Source organism: Heterocephalus glaber, unplaced genomic scaffold, assembly GCF_053883595.1.
Source record: "Heterocephalus glaber isolate CG9 unplaced genomic scaffold, H.glaber_assembly_v1.0 deba00000281, whole genome shotgun sequence".
In the NCBI taxonomy this organism is placed as follows: Eukaryota; Metazoa; Chordata; class Mammalia; order Rodentia; family Bathyergidae; genus Heterocephalus; species Heterocephalus glaber.
The window spans coordinates 35,703,443-35,720,819 of record NW_028258139.1 but is presented as its reverse complement, the minus strand read 5'-3'; the positions used below and the strand labels follow the sequence as shown (position 1 = coordinate 35,720,819).

The 17,377-nt window shown below is 36.9% G+C and overlaps 1 protein-coding gene and 1 pseudogene across 9 annotated transcripts in view; one reads left to right on the top strand and one right to left on the bottom strand.

The window, feature by feature from the left end:
• The window catches only part of Slc4a4 (solute carrier family 4 member 4), a 393,201-nt gene that overhangs the window by 161,204 nt on the left and 214,620 nt on the right, over positions 1–17,377 (top strand). For all 9 annotated transcript variants that reach the window (XM_087184461.1, XM_087184451.1, XM_087184464.1 and 6 more), the window contains one exon: positions 10,333–10,468. In XM_087184461.1, coding sequence (XP_087040587.1) covers positions 10,333–10,468 — 136 coding nt within the window. The remainder of the gene's footprint in view (positions 1–10,332; positions 10,469–17,377) is intronic.
• On the bottom strand, positions 8,061–9,528 carry LOC106008421 (cyclin-G1 pseudogene; annotated as a pseudogene).

The window sequence follows — 17,377 nt, the reverse complement described above, 5'->3', positions numbered from 1 at the left end:
TTTAGGTATAAAATATGATGACATTCATCATTGGAGATTTGTACCTTTACATAATATATCTTGATTCTTATATTTTCCCCATTCCCCTGCCCTCCCTTAAACCCCTCAACACCTCTCTATTTACAAAGACTTTGTTTCCATTTTTTCATTTTCTCATATTAATTCCATTTTCCCCTTTCCCATGTCCTTCCCACTTCACCTTCCTCTTTGGACCTTTTCTTCCTATTTCACGTTATCTATTATACATTTTGATCCTTATTTACACTTTCAGTTTCTCACACCAGAGAAACTATTCAGTATTAACACATGTGTGTCCTATTTATTTCACTTATGAGCATGGCCTCAATGGGCATCCACTTAGCTATAAATGTCTCTAGTTTCTCATTCTTTATGGCTGAGTAGTACTCCATTTTATTAAAAAACCACATCTTCTTTATCCAGTCTCCAGTTGATGGGTATTTGGGCTGTTTCCAAGTTTTAGCTATTACAAATTGTGCCACTATGAAGATGGGTGCACATGTATCACTGTGGTATGATTTTTTGGGGAAGATACCCAGCAGGGGAATAGCTGTGTCAAATGGGACCTCCAGCCCCAGTTCTTTGAGGTATCTCATTCTGATTTCCACAGTGGTTTCACCAGTCTACACTCCCACCAACAGTGGAGCAGGGTTCCTCTTTCCTCACAGCCCCTCCAGCATTTGTTATTGGTTGATTTCATGGTAGCAGCCATTCTTTCTGGGGTGAGGTGGAATCTCAGCATTGTTTTCATTTGCATCTCTTGAATGACCAGTGATGTTGAACATTTTTTCATATGTTCATTTGCTATTTTTACTTCTTTGTGTGGGAAATGTCTGTTCATTTCAGATGCCAATTTTTTGCTTGGATCTTTAAATTTGGGAGGTCTGATTTTTTTAGGATCTTTATATATTCTAGATAGTAGACCTTTGTCTGAGGAACAGCTGGTAAAAATTTTTTCCCACATTGTGGGTTGTCTCTTCACACTGCTGGTGGTTTCTCTTGCTGTGCAGAAGCTTATTAATAAGAAGAGATCCCACTTGTTGAATCTTTGTGCTAGTTCACGTGCAATTGAGGTTTTGTTCATGAAATGTTTTCTTACGCCAATGTCTTCAAGAGTTTTACCTAACCTCTCTTCCAGCCAGTTTAGCATTTTTGTTTTAATATTTAGATCTTTAATCCATTTTGATTTTAATTTAGTGGATGGTGAGAGATATAGGTCTAGTTTTAATCTTTGGCAAGTTGAAACCCTAATTTTCCAACACCATTTATTAAAGAGGGTATCTTTCCTCCAGTGAGGGTGTTTGGTTCCTTTGTCAAAGATGAGATGGCTGATTGTGTCTGGTGTTGTTTCTGCATCTTCTAATATGTTCCACTGGTCCTCAAGTCTGTTTCTTTGCCAGTACCATGCTGTTTTTTTTTTTTTTTTTTTTTTTTTTTTTTTTTTTATCACAGTAGCTTTGTACTGTAGTTTCAAGTTGGGAATTGTGATACCCCATACCTTTGCTATTCTAGATCTCTTCTTGTTCCAAATGAATTTTTGGATTGTTTTCTCAAGGTTTGTGAAGTATGCTCCTGAAATTTCAATTGGGATTGCATTGAATCTATATTGCAGTTTTAGAAGTGTGGCCAGTTTTACTATATTGGTTCTTCCTGCCCAGGAGTAAGGGATGTCTTTCCATCTTCTGATATCCTCTTCGATCCCTATTTTCAAAGTGCTATAGTTTTCAGAGTACAGTTTTTGATATCTTTCCTTAGGTTGATTCCTACATATTTATTTTTTGGATGCTATTGTGAAGGCAGTTATTTCTCCAGTTTCTCTTTCAGTGAGTCTGCTGTTCATGTAGAGGAAAGCTATTGATTTTTGTGTGTTGACCTTGTATCCAGCTGTGCTACTGAATTTGGTCAAGTCTAGAAGACTTTTGGTGGAGTTCTTGGGGTCTTCTATATAGAGTATCATGTTATCTACAAATAATGACAATTTAATTTCTTAGTTTCTTATCTTTATTCCTTTTATTTCTTTCTCTTGTCTAGTTGCTGTGGCTAATGTTTCCAAAAGTATATTGAACAGGAGCTGTGATGGTGGAAATCTTTGTCTTGTTCTTGATTTTAGTGTGAATGATTTCAGTTGTTGACCATTTAGTATGATATTGGCTGTTGGTTTTTCATAGATGGCTTCTATCAGTTTGAGGTAGAGACCATCTATTCCAATTTTTTGCAGGGTTTTTATCATAAAAGTATGTTGGATTTTGTCAAATGCTTTTTCTGCATCTATGGAGATAATCATATGGTTTTTGTCCTTGGCTCTATTGATATAGTGTATTACATTAATTGATTTTCATATATTGAACCATCCCTGCATCCCTGGGATGAATCCCACTTGATCAGGGTGTATGATCTTCTTGATGATCTTCTGCATTCTGTTTGCCATTATCTTATTAAGTATTTTTGCATCTATGTTCATTAGTGAGATTGGCCTATAGTTCTCTTTTGCAGTTGGGTCTTTCTCTGCTTTGGGGATCAAGGTGATGCTTGCTTCCAGGAATGAATTTGGGAGTACTGCTTCCCTTTCAATTTCATTGAAGAGTTTAAACAGTAGTGGCAGTAGTTCCTCTCTAAATGTCTTGTAGAAATCAGCAGTGAAGACATCAGGACCTGGGCTTTTCTTAGTTGGTACATTTTTAATTACATTTTCAATTTCTTTGATTGATATTGAGTTGCTTAGAATTTTTAGGTCTTCTTTGTTCAACTTTGGTAATTCATATGTATCTAGGAATCTGTCCATTTCTTCTGTGTTTTCCATCTTATTGGCATATAGGCTCTGCAAGTAGGTATTGATGATCCTCTGGATTTCTGCTGGGTCCATTGTAATTTCACCCTTTTCATTCCTAATTGCATGGATTTAGGTCTTTTGTTTCCTTTTTTTGATAAAGTTGGCTAAAGGTTTGTCAATTTTGTTTATTCCTTTGATGACTGAACTCTTTGCTTAATTGATTTTTTTGGGTAATATTCTCTTAGTCTCCATTTCATTGATTTCTGCTCTGATTTTTATAATTTCCTCCCTTGTCTGAGCTTTGGGCTTGTCCTGCTCTTCTTTTTCTAAAAGCTTGTGGTTCAGCATCAGGTTGTTTGTTTGAACTTGTTGTGTTTTCCTAATATGAGTATTCACTGCTATGAATTTCCCTCAAAAGATTGCTTTCCTTGTGCCCCATAGATTCTGATATGTTGTATTGACATTGTCATTTAATTGCAGAAACTGTCTGATTTCTTCTTTAATTTCCTCTGTGACCCATTGGTTTTTCAGAAACGTGTTGTTGAATTTCCTTGTGTTTGTGAAATTCTTGTGTTTTTTTTGCTATTGATCTCCAATTTCACTGCACTATGGTCTGACAATATACAGGGGATTACTTCAGTTCCTTTGCACTTACTTAAACCTGCTCTGTGAATGAGTATATGGTCTATTTTGGAGAACAACACATGTGCGGCTCAAAAGAATGTGTATTCTGCTTTCATGGGGTGGAATACTCTGTAAATATCTTTTAAGTTCATTTGTTCAAGAGTTTGATTGAGTCGTAGTATTTTGTTGTTTATTTTCTGTCTAGTTGATCGATCTGCTTGTTATAGTGGAGCATTGAGGTCCCCCACTACTATTGTTATTAGTGCTTATTTGATTTTTCATATCTGTTAGTGTTTGTTTTATATAGTTGGGTGTGCTAGTATTTGATGCATATGTATTTCTGATTGTCATCTCTTCCTCTTGGATTTTTCCCTTCACAAGGATGTAGTGTCCTTGTTTGTCTCTCTTAATCAGTGTTGGTTTGAAATCCATTTGATCTGCCAAGAGAATAGCTACTCTTACTTTTTTTCGGGTTCCTGTCACATGGAGTATTGTTTTCCACCCTTTAACTTTCAGTCTATGAGTTTCTTTTTGAATTAAGCACATTTCTTGTATGCAGCATATTGTTGAATCTTGCTTCTTGACCCATTCTGTTGTCTATTTCTTTTGACTGGTGAATTGAGATCATTAACATTGATGGTTATAACTGATATGTATTGACTTATCCTTGTCATGACTTTTTCTTTTTGTTGGATTCTCCCCCTTTGCATTTAATTTCTTGTCGTGCCTGATGGATTCATTCTGCTGGCCTTCCTGGGCTTGTGATCCTGTTTGTGTTTCCCTAGGATATTGTTTAAAATTTTTTGGAGTGCTGGTTTGGTATTCATGAAGTTCCTAAGTTGCTCTTTGTCATGAAAGTATCTCATTTCTCCATCAATTTTGAAAGATAATTTTGCAGGGTACATCAATCTGGGTTGGAAGTTATTTTCTTTTAGGGCTTGAAATACTTCACTCCAGGCTCTTCTTGCGTTGATGGTTTGTGTTGAGAAGTCTTCTGTGATTCTGATGGGCTTTCCTTTGTATGTGATTTGTTTTGTTTCTTTAACTGCTTGCAGAATTTTGTTCTTCTATTGGATTTCTGGAATCTTAACTATTATATGCCTAGGTGTAGATTTTTTTGATCATGGCTAGTTGAAGTCCTATTTGTTTCACTTATTTGTATGTCAAGTTCTTTTCCCCTGCTTGGCAAGTTTTCTGCCATCACTTCTGTGAAAGTTTTTTAATGTCTTTTGCATTTTGTCCTGTTTCTTCATTGACTGAATCTTGTGTTATTTTTCTTTGCATCATCTAGTAGGTGGTGGACTGATTACTCATTGTCCCTTACTATTTTTAAGAAATTTTTCTTTTCCTGGTCACTAATTGCAATCCTATCTTCTATATCTGATATTCTGTCCACACAGTGGCTTGTTCTGCTACATAAACTGTCAATGGAGTTCTTAATCTCCTGGATATCTGTCTGTATCTGTTTTATGGATTCCATTTGTTTCCTATGTTGGGATTCCATCATGTTCCTCGGCTCCTCTATTTTTTTTTATCTGTGTCTGCTCTATATTTATTAATCATGTCTCACACTATGGACACAATCTTTGTTTTTATCTGAGAAATTATTTCTGATTTCATTTTTTCCATATTTTCTTTCCTTGCCAGTTCAAGGGGTCCAGGTTGTCGAGTATCAGGTTGTTCCATCTTGTTGCCCTTTGCAGTTGCCTCAGGTGATGTGGAATTCTGGTTTTGAGACTTGTTTACATGTCTTCTCATTGCAACAGATGCAGCCTACTGCATCTTTGTTGAGGCAACTTTCTGCTCACCAAGTGTACTTCAATTCTCACCAAGCCATTGAGAGGCCTTTCCTCTGCTATTCACTCCTGAACCAACTCCTGGGTTCAGAATGGTGGACTTCTGAGTCCTTGAGCTGACCTGTTGTCTGGGCGGGCTTCTAGCTGGGGCCTGTGCACACTTGGGATGGCATCTGGGTGTGCCTCTGCCTGGGGCCTGCCCCTGTAGTAGCTCTTGTCTGGGAATGCCTTTCACTGAGCCTGTGCTTCCAAGCTGCTGGGGTTGGGGCGAGGCCCTAGCTAAGACATGCCTGCAACCACACTGCTCTGGTCCCTGTGGGCTTTTTGCTGGGATCTGCATGCAATTATGAATCTGGAATGGATGAATTTTTGTGGAAGAACTACAGGTATATTTTCATATCTATCCTTCCCTATTTCCTTTATAGGGGTGTTTGCATTTAGGCCCATTAGCACCCCACAAAATGATGCATTGCATGATTCATAAACATTGAGCACAATCACTCTCTTTTTCTTTTTTTTTGCATTTCAATAATTTTATTGAAAAGTATATCTCAGTACCAAACATAAAGATAGTTGGTTAGTTTACCTCTGCCAACTCAAAATTAATACTGATGTTTTCAAAATATTGAAATATATCAGCCTTATGGTAAAACTGAAGGTATCCACAAAACATGGTTTACAAGAAGTTAAAGGTAGAATATGCTGTGGTTCTTTGGTTCATTTTTCAATGCTTAGTTATCTGTAACATGATGTCCAAATTGGTTACATCCATTCTGGATGGACTTAGGCTTCAGGCTGCACTAACTTTTTACAACACTAACAATATATGTACATTTCCTTATATTGATTGGGTCATATGGAGAATTCCAAACACTACCTCAGCAATCTCATAATTATGGTGGTGCCTCCTTACTTTTCTTAAGACACATTATGGACATTTGTGAAAGTATATTCTATTCCTTAAAAAAGCAAAACAAAACAAAACAAAACTGAAAGCAATGGCAGTTTTATAGAAACAGTCCATAGTAAAACCTGGAATGCTTTATCTAGCCAGAACTTAGGATAAAGCAAGTTTTCAGAGTGGTAATTGATTTTGACTTAACTATGTAATATAATAGAACATATATTTTTTAAATGGAACTAGATAAGACTGAGGAAGTAGATTTTGTATAGAAATTTTTATCACTGATACAAATGTCACCTGTTTTTTAGAAGAAACATTAAAGATAGATAGCTCAATGAATATGCCAAACTTAGTAGGTCTATATTTTTGGCTTAATGCAAAATATTTTTAATTTTAAATGTAATCCTCATATAGCAATAACATTCTCATCTCTGAACTATCTATTACTTGCATTATGGGTGCCAAGAAACCATTACATTGTCTAGAATAAAACCTTATTATGCCTTTAAAAAGTGCATGTGTGAAATGTTGGTTTTGATGTAAACCTCATAATTTAAAATTTAACATTTAAATAAAGTCGGTTACCATTTTCCAAATCACATAAATATAGTATATTGATACAGTATAGAAAGTTAAATTAATGTTAGAAATGAAGATTCACAGTTCACCTCTTCAGGCTTGTATTGTTTCACATTTTTGTCTTTAGGTTTACAGATGAATTCAAATCTAAACAATCTTACTACAGCATTAATTAGGCAGTTTTCCAAAGATGGAGAACATCATACTAATCTAGTTGTGATGTTTTGAGGGTTATAATTTATTTTGTTTTTTTCGTTGTACCAGGGATCGAACTCAGACCCTTGTGCTTGCGAGGCAGGCGGGGTGGCACCACTGAGCTAAATCCCTGGCCCAAGGGTTCATAATTTAAATCCATTATAACATTAAGGAATCCATAGTTCAGGGTTGTGGAGAAAGGCTTCAAAGAAATTTTTTTGTTGCTGCAGTAATACTATTTATGTAAAGAACAAAAACCCCCAACTTATCAAAAGTTTACCTAAATACTACTAGCTGTTAAAAGTAAATTTTTCATGCCCAAGTTTCATAATCATATGTGGCTGTATTAAATATTAACATTCAGTTTTGAGCAGGAAAAGATAACTCATTACTGTAAGTTAATAAATTTAGATGGCAAAATTATATAGAATATATGCAGTGACTGAATTTGTTTTTTATGAATATAATTACTTTCTATTATTCCAATTGCAATAGCAGTATGTTGAGACATACTAGCAATTTTCAGAAACCCAAAAGCGATCATCTGCTTTATATTACTTTTTCTTTAGGTGTAACATTCAAGTTCATAATGATTCTGCTTATAAGCTAACAATCTCCAATTAGTTCATATATGGATCAAACTTTTGGTCCTATTTTAACTTTAAATGAGCTGGAGCTTAGGGCAACAGTTAGCAAAATGTGCAATTAAAAAAGCATTACTTCAGCACTACCTTAAAATTCAGATTATTAAAGAGGACGTTGTTTTCTAAGCTGCTAATTTAATGAAATGGTTAACATATGTATCAGAGATTGGAAATTCCTAAGGGTTTTTTTTAAGTTCTTTTGAGACACGGTCTTGCTGTCTAATTTAGGCTGAACTTGAACTCACTGTGTAGCTCAGGCTGGCCTCAAACGCATATCACAATCATTCTGTCTCAGCCTCCCAAGTGCTAGGATTACAGGCATGCACCACCATGCTCAGCCCGTCGGGTATTGTACCTTATATATAGCAAATGCCTTCAAACGTTAGCTGACTAGATTGGAGATACCAGTTTTTCCCTTTTGCTATTCCAACTCCAGTTGGTATATTTTGAAGATAATATTTCAATACTTCAATTGTAGGAGAAAATTATACAATTTTCTCTATAAAGAGAATAACAAACAAAATTACCAATTAAGAAACCATTTCAGGAATTGTTGGAAGGTGAGTTATTCTATAGTAACTATCCTTCAGTTTCCATGCAGTACACCCAGAAATAATCCATTTCAACTTCTGAACATTTGGTTTGGAACACTTGTTTTTTGAATATTCAGTTAAACACTTGGATATAAGCTCTTTCCAGAAGGTCAGATCTCTTCCATTTATCTTGGAATGTTTCTGAAGACATTCTACTCCTGTTAACTCTACACACTTCTGTGATTGGATCTCCAATACAATGACAGACAAGGCTAACACAGAAGGTTTTGCTTTGGAAAATAGGATCCTGCAGTGACATGCCTTAAGCTGAGCTTCTAGTCTTTCAAAATTTAGGCTAGTTTTCCTTTCAAAGGGCAAGCTCTCCTGAATGAGAGAATAATAGAGTTGTAGAAGTTGAAAAGCAGTGGTAGCTTTGACCGTCCAACCCACCTTCTCCAATAGTCTTTTCCATTCACATCAAATCTGAAACTGTGAACCAATACTGACTTATTCGGATCAAGTCAGTTGCCAATGGGACATTTCTTTCCTCTTCTATTGATTTTACTGCCAAATAAAAGTAGCTGAGTCCAGCACCCAAGGTGCTTGTGCTGTACCTTCATTTTAGACAGGAATCTGTCCAGTAAATTCACAGCTAGAGAAAATGTCTCTGTATCAAAGCCAAAGAACTGAGTTAGACTAAGAAGATCTTTCACTTCAAAGTCCCTCAGTCTTGCAGTCATTCTAAGGCCATTATCATGTGCAGATTCAATTAGTCTCAAGCCGCAGACCTTTGGCTGACATCTAGGCTCCTGTTCCAACAGGGTATTCAGCTGGTGTAGCAGTTTCTGGGAGTCAGTTGTTGTCAGGACTTCTGTCATCTTGCTAGAGACTGCGGCTCCTTGGCGTGATCACCCTCCCCGGGCCTCCTCTCACCTCACCCCACGGTATCGGATACGAGAGGCCTAGGAGGCGAGGACACTCGAGGGCAGGAGGAGAGAGGCCCAGGGAGGGAGAACTGTCCTGGTGGAGGTTTCCACAGTGCGGCCAAGACTACACTGCCCTCCTCCTGGTCGGACCACTGCCTCATTCTCTTTTTCATTGTTACCATTTAAAATTTTTCATTAGTACATGTTTGTAGTACATTCCTTGTATGGAGTCGGTCTATGTACCTAACACGTCTGAATTCCTTTTTCATCCCCTTTCCTTCTTCTTCCATCCCTTCCCTACATGTCTTTCATTATTGCCATTTTAATAGATAAATATATATATGTATACATATTTAAGAATTAATCTTTATTATACTTAGCTTAAATGTTTTTCATGAATTTATTTGTAGTAAATAAATTTTGATCTACTCAATCATATTTTGTTCTATATTGTGCTGTTCTTGGTTTTACCCAAGGATTATAAAAGTGTTTATAGGCCTTAGTTTTGTAAAGTGGCCATCAATTTAATTTCTAAGTGTGTTTTCCCTCTCTCTCTGTCTCTCTCCTTCTCTCAAGAGAGAAAATAATTCAAAACCCAAAGTAAATTCTAGTTAATTTTTCATTACATGACTTTTCAGGAGATGGGGTCAAAAGGAGCTAGTAGGGCATTCAATTATGTGCTTAAGTGTATTAGAAAGGTCCCGCCCCCCTCAGGTGTACAATATTTTACTTGAGCTTGTTTTTCAAGTGCACTGAAGTGTGACCAAATGTTTTTGGGTACTGCCATTATGTAAAGAAGAGATCCTATCTTGTTAAATATTCCTTCATCAACTTTGCAGTTCACAAAGTTCTGGGCAGTGAGAACCTGCAAGAGCATAGGCTTCAACACTAGACAGAGGGTGGGTGGGAGGCGGGGGCCAGAGGAAAACTCAGGATTGGGGTGTCCGGTTGCCCCTCCCACAGTACGTGAAGAAGTGATTGGTCCACGCTGATTGCTATCTCATGATTTTGGACAGGTCATTTGTCCGGAGGGAGGGGAATAGTATGAGGGGACCTCGGCTCATCTGAGGGCTCAAGGTTCTTGGTCCCACATCACATAGAACTGGGCTCAGTCCTTTGGAAAGTGGAGGAGAACGGAGCTCTAGTTTGGACTAGAGGAAGAGAGACAGGCTTCAATGTCGTTGTGGTTTTAGGTTGGGATAAGAGAGGCTGAGCAAGAAAGATGTCTCTTGAAAACATGGAAGGGAAGCCCAGTGACCTTGGGGAGAGAGGAAGAACCTGGAGCTACACTTTCCTCAGGGTTGTCCAGCCAATGTTTAACCACAGTATTTTCACTTCTGCAGTCTCGCCTGCTGCAGAGCGCATCCGCTTCATCTTGGGAGAGGAGGATGATAGCCCGGCACCCCCTCAGCTCTTCACTGAGCTGGATGAGCTTCTGGCTGTGGATGGGCAGGAGATGGAGTGGAAGGAGACAGCAAGGTGAGCACGGCTGGTGGTGTGCAGTGCTGTCTGGGGACACGGGGCAGGGAGGGATGATGCCTTGCTGCCTTTCTCCAGCCCCAGCCCTCAAGTGGCTGCCGAGGTGGGAGGCGGGGCTGAGGGGCCAGTGGTCCTGTTTACTTTGCCCTTCTACATTGGCATGGCTGTGGGCTGTCTCTTATTTGCCCCTGGAGCACAGCTTCATTGGTCTGTGCTTTCTGAGTTTGATTTTTTAAAGAACGAGAAGTAAATCTCAGTTTATGTGCTATTTAATAATAAAATATTTTATAGAGACGATAAACTCAAGCACCCAAAGATGACGGCCAAGAAATGCATTTTCGCATATCTACAAATGGCAAGTTATCCTGTCTAGGTTATTACCCACTCTCTGATACAGGGTTGGTGTGAAGACAATGTTGATTATAAGACACAGTTGGTGTAATTTCAAGTAAAATATATTGCCTTCTAAGTATCCAGCTAAAAGCAGGTAGAAGGTTCACCTTCTACTTGGAGTTTAGTCTTCAGTTTACTTTTATACTATGTCTTCACTTAATTACACGACATTCGTTTTCTTAGAACTTTGGTTTTATTATCAATAAAGAGTGAATACTGATGTCTACCTCATTCAGCATGTGTATATATGCTATTTAAAATATGTAATGTAGAAATGTCACATACAATACATGTATAGTTGTATCATGAATGTTTATATCCATACATGTATAGATATGTATATAAAGTTTTGCAAATTACTGAGCACTACACAAGCCTAAGTTTTTACGAATTACATGATAGCAAAGCTTTTTCTTATATATACTCAATTACATATTTAGACTAAATAAATCCTCTTCTGTGGCACATACAAATTATATAATATAAAGACTGATATAATACACTTATTGGTCTTTCATTGTCATTAATACATAGAGATTCCAATATACTTTTCTTTTTTAAAATTATTTTAATTTAAAAAAATTATTTAAAATGTATAACTATTATCATTCACTAAACACACATATACAAAAATTAAAATTATTCAAAGAAAAGCAATGCAAGGGAAAAAAACTATAATAATATTCAAATATAATAGAACTCAACCAATGCAAAACTGAAAAGTAATTAAACATTTTTCCACATAATTAAAAAAAAAATCTCAAGCATTAACAAGACATCAGAAGATGTGATTTGTTTTAGAAAGATTTTCAAAACTAATATTGAACAAATAGTAGTCGGGAGAAAAAATTCTAATTAGTAGACTCCACATAGGCCAAATTTTTAAAAATTGAAATTTCAATATAGTCATGTGACACATGATGGAAATAGAATCTGAGAAATATGTTATTAGGCAATTTAATCCATGTGTATCGCAAAGTACCACACAGAGTGCTAATTTCTAAATGCAAATTGCAAAGGTATACGTCAATCATTTGTGATGGCCCTTGGTATTATCCAAATACGCAGTTAAACACGAGATACATGAGGCTACCACTGACATAGCAGCGCACTGTTTTATAGTAAACTCTTTTATATAAGTAGGATTATGCTCTAAAGGGTGAAAAGCACAGCATATTATGATAAGTACCTAAAACAGTAACAGTCATTTATCACACTATCGAGTACTGTGTACTATACATAGTTGCATGTGCTTCCTCTGGAAACATAACCTTCTCTCCTTTGATCTCAGTGACTCTTCCTTCCCAACCCACTGATGAGCTCCAGCCAGTCTCTATTTAATCTCTTCCTATAGTTTTAAACACAATCTATATATGGATTCTTTCCAGATTCCAGCCTGTAACTCTGATCTCTCCCCTTCCCCTCCTGCCACCCCGACTCCTTTGAACCTTTTCTTAGAATTTCAAATTATCAGTTACTCATTTTAATCGTTTTGATCCTTAATTACAGTTTCAGTTTCTCACACTAGAGAAACTATTTGGTATTTACACGTGTGTCCTATTTATTTCACTTAAGAGGATGGCCTCAATGTACATCCATTTAGCTGTAAATGTCTCCAGTTTCTCATTCTTTATGGCTGAGTAGTACTCCATTTTATAAAAAAACCACATCTTCTCCCTGCTGGGTATCTTCCCAAAAGAATTAAAAGAATCATCCACAGTGATATATGTTCACCCATGTTTATAGCAACACAGTTTGTAATAGCTAAAGCTTGTAAACAGCCCAAGTGCCCCTCAACTTCAATGTACTTTTCTAAATACAGATATATGTTTTACAGCGTATACTTTAATTTGAGTCAGTTCACTCCAAATAGGCTTTTTGAGTGAATAGTATATATGTCAAGCACTGTTTTAGGTACTGAGAATTTGGCATTTAACAAAAGAAGCACATTCGCAGAGCTCTATATTTTATTGAAAAGTTGCAAATGAGTTCAGGATAATATCTTACCATCTGAGGAACCAATCATTATCCCAACTTTGAGTTTAAGATAAATAAATAAAAAATAAATGAATTTCCTCAGTAAGTGAATTTCTTCTCCTGTGGTAACAGATGGAACAGGATCTATATCTGCCCTTCTACTCAAGATAGGTTGTATTGGAGTTAGAAAGAAGTTGCTATTTTTATCAGTGATAATAAGAGAAGATAAACTCTAGAGAAGCAATTAGTAGTCTTTTTTTCCCTAAATGAATACTTTTTTAAGAGTTGAAGAACTTTAGTTTCATGTACTATACCATTTATAATTAAGTCTCATCAAGTTAATTAGATTTGTTGTAGGTTGGGGCCTCAGACTTATAACGCTTTATAGATTTATGGATTCTAATTTCCACAATTTTGAGTATTACCAAATGTCTTCAGCTGTTTGGTATTTTTAGTACTAGAGAAAATTTGTAAATTAATTCATTTGATGATAGTGGAAAAGCTTTTATTCTTCAAGAATTTCTAGCTAGATTGGCCTTGTAGGCACTTCTACTTTAAAAGTTTAATAGAATCAGGGAATTTCTTATCTTTCGTAACTTTAACCATGGTCTGAAAAGAAAAAAAGGCATTATGTTTTTTTCCTGGCCTTCATAGTAATATTAAGACAAGAGACCCAATTTTAAAGTATTTTATTTGCCATTTGTTGGGTAATTCTCTTTCTAATAGACACCTACACATTCTTCTCCTTGATAACTAATTAACCCTTTCATCTTTTACTTAAAAAGCTCTTGGCAGTGCATTTTTACTCCATCTTTGATGCTCTGTCTTGAAGCTCTTTATTTGCTTTTCCGATGTCTGCCTATGATACAGTAATTGTCTTTTATTCCCCTAAGAATCAGTCATTTGTGTACCAAGTGACTTCTGTACACTTTTAGGCCATAAAGCATCATCCAGAGGAAGGTTTTCAAGGCAAAATCTTCTCCTGGTATCTGTACTTCATTCTTTTCCTTCTTCCTGATGGAAAATATGGGGTGAGACTTGTACTGTGCATGTTCATTTACGTGTTGAGTGATGTTGATGTAGTCTTGGTTTTGTGGCTCACTGTCTTTGTGTTTAAACTTGACTACATCATGTAATCTTCTTAAGCATGAGTTTCCTGTTCTGTAAAATGGTTTGCTTTCTATCCAACACCATGCATAGTTTCTTACTGTAACAATTTATACCTGTGTATACACTGGCATCATCACTGAGACTCTAAGAGCTGCTTTGATTCTTATTTTCATATAAAATTCTGTGAGTAGTTACCACAGAGTAGAATGCAGGGGTGGTTTCCTGCTCTCTGCTTCAGTCACATACGTACTTTACTTTGTTTTCCTTGACTCCTGGTCCCAGAAGGGTGACACAATTACAGTTCATTATATACTAACCAAGTGTTAAATGCGATGGGCATAAAGTTTCTATTTAAGATTCTTAAAGGTTACCATGGCCTTGAATTCTTCACTATCCTTAAAAGACTATTTTGGGGGAGGGGAAACACATGTGCCATTCTGGTGATATACTCAGCCCTGAAAGACTGTACTGCTGGCAAGGGAGGGCTTGGGAGGTACTGTGTGCCAGGAGGGAGGGAGCTGTTTGGAAAGAAAAAGTGCTTACAAATGGTCTATACTTCATAATTTGTTTTGTGTAGGGCTTGCTGCGATTACTGTTTAATTAACTGTGTTTGTGATATTATTGCTCTCATCTGGTTTACTTCATTTCACTAATCAGATAGAGTCAGGGACTCTATGCTTGTCTTTTCATTGTGGTGTCCACAGTGCCATAAAGGGCCTGGCTCATAAGTTCTCAGTAAGCATTTGCTGAATGTGTGATTTCTTGAGAACTGATTGCCTTAAAAAATAACTTCTGAATATAATAGTTTCTTAGGAATAATAATTGGCCAAAGTTGAAGTTCTATTATAAATTAGGTCTGTCTTACTGATGGATAGCTACAGAATGACAGACCCAAGGTGTCTAGGACATAACTGATAAAATGCAGAGAGGGCCTATGTTTAAAGTTCCAAACCAGTTCATCAGTGCGTCAATGACGCCTGCATTTATATTTCTAACCTCAACTTCTTTCCTTATTTAACTGGAATTAAATATTTAGAGGAGTATTAGGAGTCTCAAAATTGACATATCTAGATCTGCTGTTCCTATAGATTTTCCTATCTCAATGAACATTTCTCATCTTCTAGTGTGTCTCCCAGAACATTCAGTCTTCCTTGACTCCTGTCTGTTGCTGCACCTGTTATCTGACCAATTGGAACAGTCTCTTTCACCTCACAGATGCTCAGGTATCCGAATATCTCACCATACTTCATACCTGGTTCTGCCACAGCTGCCACCGTCTCTATCTGAGGTCATTTCTTGGTCTCCCTTCACCAGTCTGCTTGCTGAATAAACTGATGTCTTTGACCTTATCTCCTGTTTCCTTCCTTACTGCCTGTTGCTCAGTTGTCTCGGGCTCCCTGGGCAGTCATGCTACCCTGTCAAGGCTTTGTGCTTGTGTCCCTCTGCCATGTGGCTCATTCCTCACTTCCTTCAGGTCTTTATTTGAATGCTCCCTTCTCAGTGACTGTCCTGTGACTGAAACCTTTCTTGTGCACTTGCCTCCCCATGTCCATGTCACTGTTGTCCTTAGCTCTCAGCACCATTCTGCATATTGTGTATCTTGTTTTTGTTTCCTCTTCATAGAAGGAAAGCTCCATGAGGCCAGAAATTTCCAGTTGTGTTTATTCACTGCTCTGTTCCTACTGCATGGAACTACTTGGCATGAAGTTAATGCTCGAGAAATAGGGATTAATTGAACAAATGAGAAGAGGAGAAAAAACTTGATTCTCACTTTGCAGCTCTATCTAAATTATTTGGAGAAGTTTGGTGATTATGCTTCCAGAAATGTTCATATTTTCAGCAATCTTGTGACATACTCTGCTTCAGAATGTTTGTGCAGTAATTTCTGACTTCCATTTTGGAGTCTAGTTTCCAGACATGGAGAGGTTTTTTTTGCCACTTATTAAAAGGCTTTAAACCTACCATACTGATAATATTTACTGCTTAGAAGGGGTTCATTTTATATATGAAGATGTGGTATGAATCTATTTCTGGCTACTTTATAAATTATGGAATTACTTGCCTTATGTGAAAACCCAGTTGATAAATATCTGTTAGGGGGAGATGTGCTAGGTATTGAACCCAGGTCTTCATGCTGCTAGGCAATTATCCTACCATGGAGGTACATTCCCAGTTGGCTGATTATTTTATTCCAAAGATATATATAACTTTCTCCAGCTTGACATAGTTTCTAGTATGTGTTAACACCACAATAACACCCTTGTTTCCCTTTTAAGGTTCTATGCTCTTCAGTCAGCCAATGATTTGATTTTGACCAAGAATATTCTATACTGAGCTTCAGCAGAAACTGGTTTCTGTCTTGCTTTACTAATTTAGGTTGGCTATGTACCTCAGATAATAAAGATAATTTTTTCAGTAATAGGAGGATATCCATTTTAAGTCTTGGGAAGCACAATTGTCATATAGTACTATGAACTAGAGAAGTCTTTGCTAAGTTTACCGTCCTCCTTTTTATATCATTTCACTGTTCTCTTCTTTCCTATAAATTAGAACTTTGAATTGTCAATGACTCTTCCAAAATACAGCACAAGCTGAAGACTGCACAGGGTAGACTTATCAGAGCCTAGAAATGTATCTGATCAATGGAACAGTAAAGAAAGTTGCTCATTTTAATGGTACAATAATCTCAATGTTCAGTCATTAGAAGAGGTGAGGATAATGCTAATAAAAATGGAACCCTCTGGAACTGCTGAGGAAGCCTGTGCTTCTCATTAAGAACTAACATCAACTGATGGTTCATGAAGACAGGTGAAAGAATCATTTGTGGTCCAGCTTTGGCAATGGCCCAAAGTCAGGAGGAGGGGGACTTTCTTTACTTCCCCACATTCTTTATTTCTTTAAGCAAGGCATAATGCTGCAATAGGATTATCAGCTCTAAGTTTTTCTTCTGTGAACTTTCATTTGGAAAGTGCTGTTAAATTAAATTTATGTTAAAGATCACTCACCCAGTGTAATTCAAACGGTGCTGCCAAACCTGGGTAAAATGGAAAGTTGTCACAAGTTTCAGAAAGCACAAGCCAACTAAGGAGAAGGTATTGATGTTTCATGTCCAAAGGGACAGCACAAATGAACAGTTTAAACAACATAAACAAATGAATATTTATGTTGCTGTTGAGACAAATGACCCGACTTGCTTCTGGAGAACCCAATTTAAGGACCTGGGACAAAACACCAGCACTTACACTGACACTATGCACTTTGAGAAGACACTATTCTCTTCCCAGTCAGACTGACTTGTCCATCTTTTCTCTACTGGATTATGATGGGAAATTCCATTTTAGAACACAGTTTTTTTTTTTCTGTAAGGAACAGTCTCAAGGAATCTAATCATCTATGTCATTATATGTAGTTGTATCTAGTAATTACATG